The sequence below is a fragment of the Pipistrellus hanaki genome (assembly GCF_964339955.1).
Source record: "Pipistrellus hanaki genome assembly, chromosome: 13".
Lineage (NCBI taxonomy): Eukaryota > Metazoa > Chordata > Mammalia > Chiroptera > Vespertilionidae > Pipistrellus > Pipistrellus hanaki.
Genome location: NC_140515.1, coordinates 49,516,275 through 49,534,328, shown reverse-complemented (window position 1 = coordinate 49,534,328; position 18,054 = coordinate 49,516,275). Strand labels below are relative to the sequence as shown.

The following is an 18,054-nucleotide window of genomic DNA, read 5'->3' as shown; positions in this document are numbered from 1 at the left end:
GGATTTTAGACCTAAGTAGATTTTAAAACTAGAAGACATTTTTATTATACTTAGATTTAAATCATGTTGAAGAGGTTTTTGCTTGCTTATTTATTTGAATGACTATATGTTCCATTCCACATCCTCTTGAAAAAAGATGTTGTGGCCTATAGAATTTGATGCAAGTTTCCTTATAATATGTTTACAAAATTATTGCTGTGATACCCATCTCACTTTGTTGTAGAGTAATTCATTAGGGTTTGCATGGTATTTCCATATTTTTATGTCATCATTTAGAAAAAAAACTCTTGGATCAAAGCAGGTGTGTTCTGATGGTTAACCAAAATAAATAAAAGCAGACCAAGTTTGAGACTTTCAGATTTATATTTATGTAAGGATTGTGTCTTTTTGCTTTTGTTGTTGGTAGTGACTGGTTGTGTACAAATGATTGTACAGCCTGTCAGAAACTTGCCTCCCTTCCCCAACCCACACTCTGCCATTTGTTTTATTGTGTGTCTTAAGAAAGATAAAATGTGTAGCTTTTTCATGTAATTTTTCTTCAGCTATAAGATGTTATAGTTCTTCTTTGCCTATAGTTTAAAATTAAATGTTTAAGTAATAAAAACTTAAACATTTAATTATTTAGATTTTAGGCCATCAGAAGAAAAGCTGAAGAATTTACATTTATTTTTGCAACTTCATTTCATCTGCTTTGTACATGAGTGTCTTATTTCAGCTTATCAGCTGCAGAAACTACTAAATGTACCTGCTTTTGTTACAGACATTTATGGTTTTGGGATTTTTGGGTTCTTTTTGCTTTACAGTTTTTTATTGACTAAAGCTTTCTTATTTCCATCTGCCATCCACTTTAAATCTACTCTTCCCCTCAACATGGATTATAACCCTTACCCTAATTCTGCCTTTACACTTGTTCAGGATCACAATCTGCTAATACCATTGGTGGTAAGAATCTGTAGACTCTCTGTGTCCATCTATTGTTTGATCACCTACTTTCATTATCAAGAATGGGTTCTATTCAGCAGAAATCCGTAACATAATGGCCCATCACTTTGGAGCTATTTTGCCTATTATGATTTTTCCTTGGGCTGTCTTTTATTACCAAAACCCTGGATTTTAAAAATTATTCAAGTTGACCCCACAGGTATAAACATGCAGAAGCAAAGGAGATTTAGTAATGCTTTGAAAATATAACAATATAAAATGGTAGTTTGAATACTTTAGGCAGTACAAGAGAAATTAGGCATCCATTTTTAATTTTTACAAATTAGAGTATTTCCTACGTAGTAATGTGATACTTCCTAGCTATATCATGCCCCTTTTCATCACTCTGTGGTTTTCTTAGAAATAATTAGCCTTGGTAGTTCTTGCTAAGGAAAGAGCCGTTCTTATTTTCTTCTAAGTATAAATAATTCCAGGTGAGGCATAGGCACTGCAGTTATCTTTGGATAAATTCAGTATATCTAGAATAGGTGGAGTGGTTACTCTCCTTCTATACTATATGTTTGCTGTCTGCTGAATAGACCCACACTTCAAGGAATTCTCTAGTCTCCTACAAATACCTCTGCCCCTAAACTTAATACTGGTTTTAACTGAATACCATATTATACATGTTCAGTTCAGTTCATTATTTCCACTTTTTATATTGTTGCAAGTGTTCCCATAAAATATTCCATCAGCTTATGTTGCATTGTGAGTTTGTGGCATGTTGGGTGTTTGGATGTTTTGGTGTGTATGTTTAGTTTAGACACTGCATGGAGAAATAGGTGTCTTGTGAGTATCCCTAAGGTTATAACTTAAACCTGATTTAAAGATTCTTCACCTGAAACATCATGAAATAATTCATATGAGCCATATTTTAAAGTAGACTTGAATAATTTCCCTACAATAATTTAGAATTTTTTCGACTCAAATAGTAGTCGTTAATTTTATTAGAAACACTGCTTTGTTTTACAGTATTGCTATAACCAGTGGAAGTTATATTTCATATCGTGTGCTGGTAAAGTTTAGGAATTAAGCATATGTTTATACTGTATTCAGTAGTCCAAGCCAAGAAAGCTATAGCAAGGGTCACAGATCAGCAGCCCATGGACCACATCCCGCCTGTCTTCATTCATGTATTATTTGGTCTACTACACAACATAATAAAAATCAGGAAATTTTAAAGCTTCAATTTTTTATTTTTTTTTTAAATTCCCAAACCTGGCCAGTATCACCTCAAGACAGCTGGCTGGAACTAAAAAGTCACTACTCCCTGCCTTACTTTAAGCACTGTGCCCTCATTGACATTCTTATCTCATTGGCATTTGAATCTTTAATCTCTGCTCCATGGAAATGAAATGTGATTGGGTAAGATTGCACAAGATGAGCCGTGACTGCCCTGTTGGGGAAATGTTGTTCGTGAAGATGTATTTGTGTTCAGGTTTAATTTTTCTATATTACTACCTACCGTTCAGAATGTAGAGCCAGATTATATCTTGCAGTTATCTAGTCATTTTCACAAGGAGCTCATCCCCTGAAAAGTTAACTCAGGCAATTCTAGTTTTAAAACATGTTTCTTAAGTTTTTTTTTTAAAACCCTTGCCTTAATCTCTGAGATTTGATTTACCTCCTCTATTTCCCCGACCACATATCCTGTTCCTTTCAAGACTGAGTATCACCAGGTTGGTGACATTTGCCTTTTAGTCCTATCCAACCCTCAGTACTTCTACATCTCAGATTGTGGCCACTCAAGATCCCTTTGCTATTTAAAGGCAAATAGCAAGTTTCTTTTCAACTGGCCAATTTTATAAACATTTAAATTTTTTAATTTTGTAAAAAATAACTTTGTTATACCCATTCAGAGGCATTCTCAGCAGGACAACTTAACATGAAGCAAGTTTTTATTATATTTTCAACAAAAACAATAGCAGCAACAGATTATTAATTTTTTTTTCCTTTTTAATATATGGCTTTAGTCATATGAAATGTATTGCCTGAAAGTTCTTTCTTTGGAAATCTTTTATACTATCTGTGTTCTGAAAATCATAATAGTGTTGTCTTTATCAAACATGGTATCTTGTACCTCCCAAAATTTTAAGTGTATTTCACATGATTTACCATTCAGTTTAAGTATTTATAGTATACGCTGAGTGGCCAGATTATTATGATCTCTGAACGCGTAATAATCTGGCCACTCAGTGTATATCCTGTATAATAAAAGGCAAATGTGCAAATTGTCCCCTCAACAAGGAGTTCAACCAGCAGGCAGGCCGGCCCACAACCCATGTCCCCTCCCCCTGGCTAGGCTGGCTGGATCCCACTGATGCACAAATTCATGCACCGGGCCTCATACACACACACACACACACACACACACACACACACACACAGAGTGGCCAGATTATTATGTGTTCAGATATCATAATAATCTGGCCACTCAGTGTATGTTTTTTCCCATAGGTTATGGATATATATAAATCTTTTTCATTCCATTTTCTTGGCACTTAGTTACAATACTAGCACAGTGTTCTCAGATGTATTTCTTAAATTTTTATCCTTTCAGCAAGTTCTCTTGGAATTCACACCTTAACATTTGTATGTGTGTTTGGTTCAGCTGGCAGCCGGTCTGGATCTCCAGGAAGAGTTCTGACCACAACGGCCCTCTCCACTGTGAGCTCAGGTGTTCAAAGAGTCCTGGTCAATTCAGCCTCAGCACAGAAGAGAAGCAAGATACCACGGAGCCAGGGCTGCAGCAGAGAGGCTAGTCCTTCTAGGCTCTCAGTGGGTAAGATCCTCTACATGAGACTTGGAACCTTTTATTTCTTTTGTGTTCAGGTTTTGGTAGCATTGAAGACTGATTATAGGCACTTATAAGTTAGAGGAAAACAACTTAAAATCCAAGGCAAATTGAAAAGTAGGTTATAAATTGAATTAGATAGTTTATCTTAAAAGTATAATTCATGTAATTACTAAACTATTATTTTACCCTTCTAATCTAAAACAAATTAGAGGACTGTATTCAAGAAATTGAACCATATTTCTGGTAATGCTTTGTTTCTAGGAAGAGTTAACTTCTTTCCAACCTTAGAAAACTTTAAGTTATTGATCCGTTGTCAAGAAAGAAAAGTAAAACCAAATATCCAAACTTCAAATTCTGTCTTCTATTTTCTCCCTTTTGAATGCTGCTGATGCTCTGGACTAGCCCGAAGCAGCCGCATTCCTCGACCAAGTGTCAGTCAAGGGTGCAGCCGAGAGGCCAGTCGGGAGAGCAGCCGGGACACAAGTCCTGTCCGTTCTTTCCAGCCCCTCGGTAAGTATTTGGCAGGTGTGAGGCACACTGCTTTCCCCTTGTTGTTATCACCAGGTGATAACCGCAGCATATGCTGGGTTTAGCTTTCTGAGGCGAATGTATCTTCAGCTCTACCTCTTTTCTACTTCTTTGAGGAAAGAGACAGAAGGAAATTTTATATTTGGGACAGTCCTTTGATGTTTGTTTACCTTAAATGAGCAAGTTTGACATTGTATAAGCAGATTGTCTTTATAATCCAGTAAATATCACACAGATTTAAACTACAGAATATTGAACTCAGTATTTTTCTTAACAAATAAACCAAGCCCATAAAATTTAAATATAACATATATATATTTACTCAACTGAAATATGAATTGTTTGAGTACTTTTGTCCTTATCAGCAAAAATATTAACATTTCTACTTATATATTTGACTTCGGTTACTGGACAGAGTACTGCAGAATAATATATGAACTACTTACTAAAATGGGCAAGAATTTCATTTTTATATTATTTTCCAGTTTGTCATTTCCTATATATTATATGGCTCATGTCGTGTCATTGCTGTAGATCCTATCTGTCCCTCATTATAGAGGTTGTATTATAACCTTGTTTATAAGACTATATAACATTATATGTACCTCAGTTATAAAAATGTTTAAAAAAAAAAAATTTAAGCCTTTAATGTTTCAGAATAATGGAAAGGCAGAATATTTTTCACTGGAACTCTTTAGGATTTCTTCATGGTCCTCTAACATTTTTAACTAGTACTTTGGTTATATGCACATACATGTAGCCATTTCAGACTTTTCTTTGAATTTTATAAAATTTAGGTAACTAATACTTGGAGATTTGCTTTTCAGACTTTGTGACACTTAAGTAGATCATAGGTCTTACTGTCTATTGGAATTATTTCCTTCAACAGACATGTTAGTATAGAATTTCTAGAGATTAATTTATTGTTCTATGGATCACTTGGCTCAAATATATCACTAGATTGTCCTTTTCTGACTTAGAAAACCCCATTGAGCTGGGGACACAGACAGGGATATTCTTAATCTGTTGTGTAGCCAAGTGTCCCAGGTACCAAAGAGTCCCTTTCTGTATATTGCCAGAGATCTTTTTAATTCATATACAGTATTTTTAGTCTGTGGAGTATCTGTGTGTGTGCACATATGTACACACATACATTAAGAAGTAAAATAAAGCCGACACCAGTTTGGCTCAGTGGATAGAGCGTCGGCCTGCAGACTGAAAGGTCTCAGGTTCGATTCTGGTCAAGGGCATATACCTAGGTTGCAGGCACATTCCCAGTAGGAGGTGTGCAGGAGGCAGCTGATCGATGCTTCTCTCTCATCGATGTTTCTAACTCTCTATCCCTCTCTCTTCCTCTCTGTAAAAATCAATAAAATATATTTTTTTAAAAAGAAGTAAAATAAATTATACATTTGTATAAAATAAGTGTGCAACCTTCAAGAATTGAAGGAAATAGAGTAGATATAGGGCTAAGAGCATATATTCTAGGGCCAGATGGCCTAAGTTCTTACCCAGCTCTGTAACTTTTCTATACCTGGGTGTCCTCATCTGTAAAACTAGGATAATTAGTAGTGTGTACTCAGGGTTGTTTATAAAATGCTATAAATGAGAAAATGTATGAAAAAACCCTCAGAGCAGTGTCTGTCTTCACTGTTGCTGCTCCTGCACCTCTTCCCCTGAGGCTCTAATTGCTCACCTAGAAAGTTTTGTTAGGCTCTAGGATCTTAGTTTTTTTTTAATGGTCTAACACCTGCATTTGTATAATGATAATACTACAGAATTATTATGAAGCACAAGATATGAAGAAACAAAAACGTGTGTCTGTACTTTTAAAATTTGTATAATAGAGAGTAAAGGAAATTTACAGCCAATAATTAATTAATTAACTAATTAATTAAAACATTGTTGCCCTTGTATCGTTCAGTGGTTAGAGTATTGGCCCATACACAAAAGAGTTGTGGGCTCAATTCCTGGGCAAGGGCATGTATTTAGGTTGCAGGTTCACAGATGGGGTGCATGCAGGAGGCGACCAATTGATGTGTCTCTCTCATTAATGTTCCACTTTCTCTACCTCTCTCCCTCCTTTCTTCCCCCCTCCTTTTTTGTTCCCTCCCTCCATACTGTCGTCTCTCCCTCCCTTCTCTCTCTAAAAATCAATGGGAAAAATATCCACAGGTGACGATAAACACAATAAATAACTAAAATAAAATAAGCATTGTTAATGTCTATTTTTAATAAATATGTTATCTAGCCATTAATTTTCTAGATTCATCTCAAAGCTTCCATTTGACAATTTAAGTCACTTGAATTTTATTAAATTAAAGGAAGCAGTTTTCCTGATTCTAATGAAATACTCTATTTCAGTTAAGGATATTAAGACTAATTATGTACTACTAGAGGCCCAGTGCACGAAATTCGTGCATGGGGTGGGGGGTTGTCCCTCAGCCCAGCCTGCACCTTCTCCAATCTGGGACCCCTTGAGGGATGTTAAACTGCCTGTTTAGACCCATTGGGATCGGGTCTAAACGGGCAGTCGGAAATCCCTCTCACAATCCAGGACTGCTGTCTCCCAGCTGCTCGCCTGTCTGCTTTCCTGATTGCCCCTAACCGCTTCTGCCTGATCACCCCCTAACCACTCCCATGCCAGCTTGATTGATGTCTAACTGCTCCCCTGCTAGCCCGTTTGCACCCAACTTCCCTCCTCTGCCGGCCTGGTCACCCCTAACTGCCCTTCCCTACAGGGTTGATCGCCTCCAACTGCCCTCCCTTCCAGACCTGGACCCTCTCAACTGCCCTCCCCTACTGGCCATCTTGTGGTGGCCATCTTGTGTCCACATAGGGGCAGAATCTTTGACCACATGTGGGGCAGCCATCTTGTTTGTTGGAGTGATGGTCAATCTGCATATTACTCTTTTATTAGATAGGATAGTTTTAGAAGAATTTACTTTTATAGCCCTTTTATTTACATACTGATGCACGAAATTCATGCAAGAGTAGGTCTTCCTTCCTCCAGCCGCTGGCACCAGCTTCCCTCTGGCACCAGGGACCTGGACTTTCCTCCAGCCACCAGCAGGTACCTGGGACCCGGGCTTCCCTCACAGCCCCGGCTTCGTCCAGAAGGATGTCCAATCTAATTAGCATATTATGCTTTTATCATTATAGACTTGAGGCCTAGTGCACGAATTCATGCCTAGGTAGGGTCAGTCGGCCTAGAAAGTGATCGAGGCCTATTGAGGGACCAGCCAGCCAGGGGGAGGGACCATGGGAGGTTGGCTGTGGGAGCACACTGACCACCAGGGATCAGCTTCTGCATTTAGTGTCTGCCCACTGGTTGCGTATCATAGCAACCAGTCGTTTGGTTATAATGGTCACTTAGGCTTTTATATAAATAGATGGATACTGCATAGTAAAGTTATCGGATAAGCCCTGTTTGTTACACAGGGTTTAAGAGTAGCATTTCCAGAATGAGGTTTTCCCCTCTGTTCCCATTTCCTCTGTATTTTCCTGTATTCTGCTGTACTTATTTTATTTGGTGAATCCTTTTGTTGCCTATAACTTAAATATTGCCATTTAGCAGATGGATTCCATAGCTTGTCATTTACTCAGTGGTAGCACATGGCCAGTGTGAGGGCCCTAAAACATCACAAATCAATCAAAGCTGAGCAAAGATGAACTTCCCCAGAACTTGCACCCTTAGTTTTCATTTATTTCCAGTTCTAAGAAAGGCTTAAATTATGACAAGCACGTGAGTGTTGCCTCTTACCCTCTTATCTTCACCAACATATAACTACTAATTACTTTAAGTTTTGCAGAGATTTTCATCCATTAGGCATTGCTATATTGGTTCAACTCTTTCTCACCATTATAGAAATTATTTCTATTGAGTAAAATTAAAACTAACTATATATGCCCAGGCAGTGTAGCTCAGCGGTTGAGCATCAAACCAAGAACCAAGAGGCCAATGGTTCAATTCCTGGTCAGGGCACATGCCCAGCTTGTGGGCTCAATCCCCTCTGAGGGTTTTGCAGAAAGCAGCCAATTAATGATTCTCTCCCATCATTGATATTTCTCTCTCTCTCTCCCTCTCCTTTCCTCTCTGAAATCAATAAAAATGTATATATTTTAAAAACTATATATAAGTATGTTTACTAACAATAAATGAATTATCTTTCAAGGTCTAATAAAGCATTTTGTGCAGCAGTATATCTGTTTAATCCTTCCCTCAATCTTTATTATCATTCTTATTAAGTTCCTGTGGCAAAGGAAAGAATGATTTATGAAACAAGAGTATTTTAACTGCTCTAATTAATATATCTGAAGAAGAGTAATTTTTAGTATAAAAGTAATATATTTTGTTAGATATCAATATGCATTTTTTCCTGACTTATTTGTTTCTACATGTATGAAAAATATTGCCTTTATAGTGATCTTGTGGACTTTAAGATCTAAAATTGTAAATTTAGATTTAGAGAAATAAGGCTGTAAGGGCATGGAGATGTTTCACACATTTCTGGGTTTTTTAAATATTAAATTTGTAATGTTCTTTTTTTGATGCTCAAATATACTTTAATATTTAAATAATCTACTGAATGTAGAACTTACAGTCTATGAACTATAAGAAAAATGTTTGTTAACATAAATGATATATGTTATCTTTTGAACAATGTGAAGATGGTAAATGTGAGATACTAGGCCTTGAATGAGTAAGATACTGAGGTGTATCACATACAAGTGTGTCTTTGATCAGGTTAATTAATCTTTCTCTATGCTTTAGCTTTCCTATTTATAATATATAATAGTAATAACTTTCATTGGGTTTAGGATTGGAGGAGATAGGATTATTATTGATTACTAGTTACCATAGTGGTTTTTTTTTTAAACTACAAAACTCATTTTTTTGTTTCATGCTTGTACTTTTGACATTTCCTCCCATTTGAATACTTCTTTTTTTTTTTTGTCTCTTGTGGGATTGTCTGTCCCCTAAGGTGTAAGATCTGTTGTGTGTCAAGGATGATGTTCAATTGCTAATGTTCAGTTACCCTGTTTGGCAGTGTTCTGATCCTTAACTATTAAAAGTAATGCCGGTGTTAACTAATTCTCCTTGCCTGCCTGTAGTGCTGCCACTATTCCTTGTTTCTGTGGTAATAGATGAGGTTTGTATGGTCCTGTTATTCCAGCCTCCAGACACCATTCCAGATCTACTGGTGCCCTCTACGCCCCCGATGTGTATGGGGCCTCAGGTGAAGGATGAGTACATTTTCACTCTCATCTGTGCATTCATCTCAGATTTTTGTCCTTTTCAGTTCCCATTGAATAATATTCATGTTTTAAAATTAATTTGTTTTTTATTTAAATTTAATTTGTTGGAGAATAAATCATTTGTGGTATTTTTATTTTCCTCCAACTAATTTTTTCCCTTTGGCAACCTTATTTGAACATTTTTTTTATTGGCAGATGTACATGTTTTTTTGTATAATCTAAGTTATGTCATTTTTAAATACAGAATTGTTTTATGTTCTCAGTTATATACGTCATCTTTGTACATTAAAAAAAAAAAAAAAAAAAACCAAAATGGTGGATGAAGTGTTTTAATTTTGCATGATGGTATAGAAAGTAGTTAAGGGGGAGAACCCATCTGGTTTGTCTTCACATACTTCAAGATGTCAGGCACTTATTAGTAGGTACTTAACAAATATCAAATGATATGTCTTAGTTGTAAAATGAATTCAGCCTGTCTTGCAGGAGAAGAGGTAATAATTAGAGGAGTTTTTCTCTTTTAAAGTCCTGGTGTGGCTTCAGTGAACTTAATCATTATTGGTGTAATCATTATTGGTGAAATTTGTTCTAGTCTCACCAATGTGGATGAGATTGGTCCGACTGAGAGCTGGATTAATTATAATGCTACAGATTTGTAAGCTCCTAGTCAGCCAGCCATGCTTTCTTCCATCTTCTAATTGTCAATGTATTGTAACTGCTGGTCTTTAAGTTTAGTTTTTACAGATTGTCAGCAATTTTAACTGCCTTTACCGTTTTATTGACCAAAAACTATATGTACCAGAAAATATTGTATTGCTTTTAAAATGCTTTCCCCATTGGGTTTTTTTTTTTTCTTCTTCTTCTTCTTCTTCTTCTTCTCCTTAAGGATCTTAAAGTTTCTAACCTGACACTGTTACATTTATGACTCTCTCAAATCTGTTTTCCTTCTTCTGATGAATTAGGTCCAGGATATGGGATCAGCCAATCAAGTCGACTATCATCTTCTGTCAGTGCCATGCGAGTCCTGAACACAGGTTCTGATGTGGAGGAGGCGGTGGCAGATGCCTTGGTACTTTTCTTTATTTTCTTATCTTTATAGATGTTCTAATTATGAAACTAATGTATGAGTAAGCCAGTCCACAGGGGCAGAAGGAGGGTGGGAAAATTCTTATGGTTTGAATCTAGGAAGATCAAATGTGACCAATATTAAAAGCAGTATAATTAATTCTTGATCTTTATTAATTGGTCAGAAATTAAATGATGGCCAATAGTAATTGATGGGATATCAAAAATATAAATACTGATGTCTAATCTGGTGATGTGTTTTATTCACAGATTAGAATATATACTCTATGAGTATATAATTTCAAGGCTAAATTAACCTTGAATATTTGGAGATTGTTTTAGTTCAAAGTAGGATTTTGTTTAGTTTTTTTATTTATTTGTATTTTCAGAGCTAATAGAAAGTACAACTTCAAGATACATTTTAATTAATATATCTTTCTGGTTCTTTATGCTTGACACATTTAAGTGAATATAAAATACAGCACTAGCTAGTTTGGCTTGGTGGATAGAGCATCAGCCTGTGGACTGAAGGGTCCCAGCTTCGATTCCGGTCAAGGGCACATGCCTGGGTAGCGGGCTCAATCTCCAGTGTGGGGCGTGCAAAAGACAGCCAATCAATGATTCTTTCTCATCTATGTTTCTCTCTCTCCCTCTCCCTACCTCTCTGAGATAAATAAAAATATATTTTAAAAATAAATAAATAATAAAAACATAATATACAGATAAACTCTTTCGTAAGAGTGCATTACATATATCACTGCTGTTTTTCTCATTTAAAATTATGAAGGAAGTGTCATTTGAAACAATTAAAATAATGGGCTTTTGCCAGTTTCCTAAGTCAATTCAGTATGACACTTCCTTTTTCAAATTACATTAATCTTGAAACTTAAAAAAGGCCTCATCTTTGTTTTGAAATTAAAAAATACATTGTACCTTTTAAAACTATAGCTCAATCTACTTAGTGTTGATATAATATAGTTTTGCCAAAAAAGTTTTAAAAACAAGTTTAAAAAAATATTTGTCATCACTGTAATGTAATAAATGTAGTAATATGTGTAAATCTGCTCTGACAATCTGTATGTGCTTAGTTTTTCTTTTTATCTCCACCATTTGATTATTTTTAAATAAATTAAAGTAACTAAGTAGGAACTTCATTCTCTTGGGCATTGGATATATTGATCACATCTTGTTCTGATGATACTAAATCAGATGTTTTAAATTTATGATTTTCAATTCATATTTTCTAGTTTCTTTTTTTCTCTAGTTTCTTTTTAAACAGATGATTTACCAGTTAAATTCTGCTCATGTAAATTTTATTAATTTAATAAGGTTTTTTTTGAAATATTACTTACAATACTAAATATTGAGATTTTGTGTTTGGCTTATATAGGGAATATTTAACCACCAGGCCCTAAAAGCTGAATCCCAATAAATTGATTCTATTTTCATTATTTGCATAGTATAGGTATTCCAGTTATAAATATCAGTTTTTAGGAAAAGACTTTCCAATTTGGACCATGGAAAAAATTATAGGAATAAAGTTAACTTTGGAAATAACAAAAGGATCCAAATAGGAAGACTTGAATTGGGAAAACTGGTTAAGGGAATATTTTTATGCTACATATTTTTCTTTGGACTAAAATATATTGGTGAAATTAAAGATATAGCCTGCTAATAAGCTGTTCTTATGTATCTATATATTAAAAAGTTTAATGTTTCTGATTATGAGCATTATGTATTCCTACTTCATTGTGCTGTGTAGCAAAATGTTCTTCATTATTTTTAATTTTTCTCTTTAAAAATTTACTGCTCTCAGCTCTTAGGAGACATGCGGACTAAGGTATAGACATTGCTACTTTATGAAATCTTATGATACCGTAACTTTTTCTTTCCTTTTTCACATTAACAGATGATAGTGTACTATAAAAACTTCAAGTGAATAAAATCTTAAGACATACATTCCGTTTGTTTTTGTTTTTTATATGTTTGATTAAGAATAGGTAGATATTGGGGTTCTCATCCTTTAAACTTTAAGTACTTCATACAAATAGATGATGTCATTCACACTGATATCTTTAACAAATCCTGGAGCTCGACACGGGGAATGTCACATTACTGCTGTTCTAAATTAAGTTGGAATCTCTGAATAATATGAGGCTTTTAGTGGTGGAAACATCATTATATAATTTTTGAATTTGATTCAAATTATATTTCTTTTAGATTTTAGAATTTGGAGAATTTATAGCCATCTGGAACTATCTTAAATAATAGTGCTTAACCCATTTTGTAGAAATGTCTTCACCTCTCACTTTTCAAATTCACTTATTCTATTTAACAGATTTTAGATTACATAAAGATTTGCTTTTAATTTTCCCAAGGAAATGTCAAATAATCCATTTACTCTCTCATTTCACTTTTGATATGCAAAGTATAATTAGCAGTTACATATCTATAATAATAAAAGCGTAATATGCTAATTAAAGCAGAATGCCTTCCAGAATGAAGCCAGGGCTACAAGGAAAGCTCGGGTCCCAGGTGCCAGAGGGAAGCTGGTGCCGTCAGCCAGGGGAAGGAAGGCCTACTCTTGCACGAATTTTGTGCATTGGGCCTCTAGTATTAAATAATAAACACGTAAAGGAATCTAAATATACTTTCTCATATTTATTCAAATAGATGGTATAGACACATTGGGGAAAACTTAGAGGACCCTCAAGGAGCTTGCCTCCTATAAATAATAGTAAGCAAAACTGGTTCTCATCATTCTTTGTATTTTACTTCTCACGGTGACATGAGAGTTGTGTATAAGGGGAAAAGGAGTGGAAGAGACATGATAGTGGAGGTAAAAGAGAATAGAGAGGAAAGAGATATAGACAGGAAAGATAGAACTTTACTTGAGTGTTTTTTTTTAATCCATTGTCCATTTCCTAATCCAGTCTCATCCTTTAAAAAGGTAATACCCTGTTTCCCCGAAAATAAGACAGTGTCTTATATTAATTTTTTCTCCCAAAGTTGCGCTAGGCCTTATTTTCAGGGGATGTCTTATCTTTCCATGCGCTAGGTCTTATTTTCAGAGGATGTCTTATTTTCGGGGAAACACGGTAGTTTCTTACCAACTCAGATTTCCAGTACAGTTTCTGCTCAATTATAATTTGGTAGTCCTTGGTTTTCCAAGAAAAGAAGAAAGAAGGAAAACTCACTTTTTTTTTTTTTATCACTTCCTACTTACATATCTTAACTTTGATAGTGTTATTCTGCTTTTACCACTTCCCATAAAGAATAGTTCATCTTCTACTAAATCCTAAAACATGTTTCTTGAAGAAAAAAAAACCTAAATATTGACATTATATTATTAAAATATTTAGCAGCATGCTTTGTACTGATTTTAAAACAAAAACCAGTCCTTTTGTATCAGTAGAAATTGTGAAATACCAGTGTTCTTTCAGCTATCCCTAATAAGCATCTTTATGTATATAACAGAAAAAACCTGCTCGAAGAAGATATGAGTCATATGGAATGCATTCAGACGATGATGCCAACAGCGATGCGTCTAGTGCTTGTTCAGAACGCTCCTACAGTTCTCGAAATGGTAGTATTCCTACGTATATGAGGCAGACCGAAGATGTGGCAGAAGTCCTCAATCGGTGTGCTAGTTCCAACTGGTCAGAAAGGAAAGAAGGCCTTCTTGGTTTGCAGAACTTACTAAAAAATCAGAGAACACTGAGGTGAGTTGTGCTGCCTTAAAATAGTTGTCCTATTTAGCACTTTTTTACTTGACTTTGGTTTCTATAACACTTTAGAGGTACTGGTATATGAAAAGACTTGTCCTGAATTTAGAAGGTGGTATTTAAAAACTTTCCCAATCTTCAGTCCTTTCAGATGATCTGTACTATTATATATTATATTAAGAAATTTTCAAATTCACTTATTCTACTTAAAGAAACACTTTTAAAAAAATATTTTTTTCTGCCGAAACGGTTTGGCTCAGTGGATAGAGCATCGGCCTGCAGATTGAAGGGTCCCAGGTTCGATTCCAGTCAAGGGCATGTACCTTGGTTGCGGGCACATCCCCAGTGAGGGGGAGGGGGGATGCAGGAGGCAGCTGATTGATTTTTCTCTCTCATAGATATTTCTAACTCTCTCTCCCTCTCCCTTCCTCTCTGTAAAAAAAAAATCAATAAAATACATTTAAAAAAATTTTTTTTTTTCTGTCCTAACCAGTTTGGCTCAGCGTTGGCCTGCACACTAAAAGGTTCCGGGTTTGATTCCAGTAAAGGGCAAATGTCTGGATTGCAGGCTTGATCCCCAGTAGGGGGCCTGCAAGAGGCAGCCAATCAGTGATTCTCTCTGATCATTGATGTGTCTATCTCCTTCTCTCTTCCTCTCTGAAATCAATTTTTAAAAATTTATTTTAAAAAATTTTTTTTCTTGATTTCAGAGAGGAATGGAGAGGGAAAGAGAGAGAGAGAAACATCAATGATGAAAAAGAGTCATTGATCAGCTGCCTCCTGTACATTTCACATTGAGGATTCAGCCTGCAACCCAGGCGTGTGCCCTGACCTGGAATTGAACCATGACCTCCTAGGGCAACGTGCAATCATTGAGCCACACTGGCCAGGCTAAAGAAACTTTTTTAAAAAGATTTTTAAAGTTGATTTTAGATAGAGGAAGGGAGAGGGTGAGAGAGAGAAATATTGCTTTGAGAATGAAACAACAGTTGGCTGCCCCCTGCCAGAGGTTGAGCCTACAACCAGGCATGTACCCTGACTGGGAATCAAACCAGGAACCTTTCAGTGCCCAGGTTGATGCCCAACCAACAAAGCCACACAGGCTAGAGCAAAAACATTTTAAAATGAAACGTTTTATTCACAAATACTGTGTTTCCCCGAAAATAAGACATCCTCCGAAAATAGGACCTACTTACAGGTTTCCTTTTGAGTGAAATATAAGGCATCCCCCTGAAAATAAGGCCCCCCCCTAGGCTAAACATGAGAGATTTGGTCCACTGATTCTGAAAGAAATGGAGTCACAAGAAATTCACCAGGAAATTCAGGAATTGGATTGTTATGATGATCAATGTTACTCATTGAATAAATGAGTAAATTCTTGATACTGTAGGATTCACAGTTTGTCTCGTTTGTGTTGACAACTACCGTACTACTGTACCGTATACAGGTAATAAATTTCATTTATTTTCATTTAACAATAAATGTGTACCGTATTCTTCTTCATGGAAAGATAAGACATCCCCTGAAAATAAGACCTAGCGCATCTTTGGGAGCAAAAATTAATATAAGACACTGTCTTATTTTCGGGGAAACAGGGTAGATGTTAAATGAAAATTGTTACTAAGAGGAAAGAATTTATGTTCACCTGAAAATTAAGGTATATTTTTAGTGTTTGTGTAATATTTGAATCTTAGAGTAATATGAAATGGAATTGGAGTGAATTTCTTTAAGGAGAGAAGTTTATATGGGTTTTTAGTTTGTGGTCGTTTGGGTTTTTTTTGGTTGTTTTTTTCCCCCTGATAGCTTTTACTTGCTTTTCCCCCTGAGTTCTTTGCTTTTATCTGTATAATGTTTTAAACCTCTATAGACTTCCACTTTAAGAAGCTAGTTTCAGATAATGTGTAAATTTGAGTGTGGTGGATAATAAAAGGTTACTTTCTGACTCGATACCTAAAATCAGAGTTTTATTAGCTGTGTATTTATTTTAGGAAGTATTAACACTATATAATTTAAAATGAAAATATTTCTATGTACTATTTAATATAGTTTAATGTTTGCATATCATACTTCACGAGTCACTGCAATAAATCATTGTAATATTGTCCCCAGTCTCATCAGAATTAGGGTAATACTAGGTTCAGTATATCATCTTAAATGGCATAGTTGAGAAAGATTTTAGCCCTGAAATGACAGAATTTAAGAAAACATGTTTGCATTTAAAAGGATAAGATTCTGGGAATGACATTTGTTCAGTTTTCCCTGCCATGCTACATTAATAAAATATAATTCTATTCCCTTATAACTTTCAGCTTTTACAGTAAAGTAGGTTGCAACAGAATTATTGTTGTATTTGATAAATTTATATTTAGCTCTAACAACTAAATCCTATAAATTCCTGTTTTGAGGGCTTATATTTTTAAGCCCAATTATATGTAAGGTTACTTTTAAGTGACTTCTTCCTACAACAAGATATTAATTAGCCACTTTATTATTTTGACAGTCGAGTTGAACTGAAAAGACTATGTGAAATTTTCACAAGAATGTTTGCTGATCCTCATGGCAAGGTATGTTATAGTATTTAAGATTATTTACTCCTGTAGGTGTCATTTGTATATTGCCCAAAAAAGAAATAAAATAATAACAAAATAAAGCCATTTTTATTATTGCCCTAGAATTGTAATACTCTTTTCAAATACAATTGAAATTGTTTTATATCGTACATAATTTAGAAGTTTCTCTCTGGTAATCATTTAAGCTTCTTGGAAGAGTGAATGTCTAAGACTACAAACTGAAGTGAATTTTAACAAGCTGGACTCTTATAAATTAGTCAGATGAGTATATGTATTTGTATTTTAAAACATTCCACTTTTTATAAAGGAAATAATTGGGTAAGTTTGTAACTTTTTATGCAGTTTTCTTCTCTGATTATTACAACATTAATGTAAACATATACTATCTTAAAAGAACAGTTTTGTAGAAGAAATTTTTATTAAATAACACAAAGTATGGCTTTAGCGATAGTAATCTGAAAGAAGCAATTTGTATATTGAAATAGTCCATAAAAATTTAAGAATGTTATTCAGTTTTTAGTGTAGATTAAAACATATTTGATTAAGTACTTCTACATGATCTGCATATGTACTGTGAAATTTTGCTTTACTTTGATGGACATTACTATTGTAAAATATATTCATTTATTTTGTTTTCAGCAGTGTATTTGACAATGGTGAAACTTTATTATGTATTTTCCTTTAGGACAGACACCAGGTATCTACATGAGCATTTCTAACCCAGATGAGAGGGAGATGTGAAAAGGAAATTATAAGAAAAATATTAATGAATTTTACTTTACTGTGTGTTTTGTTTTGTTTTTTCATTTTATTGTTGCACATATCATTTTCTCTCCTTTTTTTTCTATCTCTGATCTTTTCATTACTTAACAACACTAGTTAAAAATATTAAAATCCCACTTTAATCTAAAATCCAGCTAATAAATTACTAATATTTTAAAATAGTAAAATATATCAGAAGGTATATTTATTTTATCCAAGAATGTAAAAGTCCCATTTCAGACAAAGATTAAAGCAGTTTATTTAATAAAACTTTAAAAATTTATAACTCTCAAACTGTAGGTAGGTAACTGTACAATTTTATACTGACATTGGTACCACTATTTATTTACAGCTGTAGGACTTGCCTTAG

General features: G+C 34.7%; 1 protein-coding gene across 33 annotated transcripts in view; it reads left to right on the top strand.

The window, feature by feature from the left end:
• The window catches only part of CLASP2 (cytoplasmic linker associated protein 2), a 130,441-nt gene that overhangs the window by 79,303 nt on the left and 33,084 nt on the right, over positions 1–18,054 (top strand). For 8 of the 33 annotated variants that reach the window (XM_084902167.1, XM_084902169.1, XM_084902194.1 and 5 more), the window contains 6 exons: positions 3,593–3,763; positions 4,181–4,288; positions 10,525–10,631; positions 12,444–12,467; positions 14,105–14,349; positions 16,853–16,916. In XM_084902167.1, coding sequence (XP_084758293.1) covers positions 3,593–3,763; positions 4,181–4,288; positions 10,525–10,631; positions 12,444–12,467; positions 14,105–14,349; positions 16,853–16,916 — 719 coding nt within the window. Of the gene's footprint in view, positions 1–915; positions 943–3,592; positions 3,764–4,180; positions 4,289–9,483; positions 9,547–10,524; positions 10,632–12,443; positions 12,468–14,104; positions 14,350–16,852; positions 16,917–18,054 lie in introns of all 33 variants that reach the window. The other 25 variants (XM_084902166.1, XM_084902196.1, XM_084902168.1 and 22 more) reach the window with 6 other exon arrangements.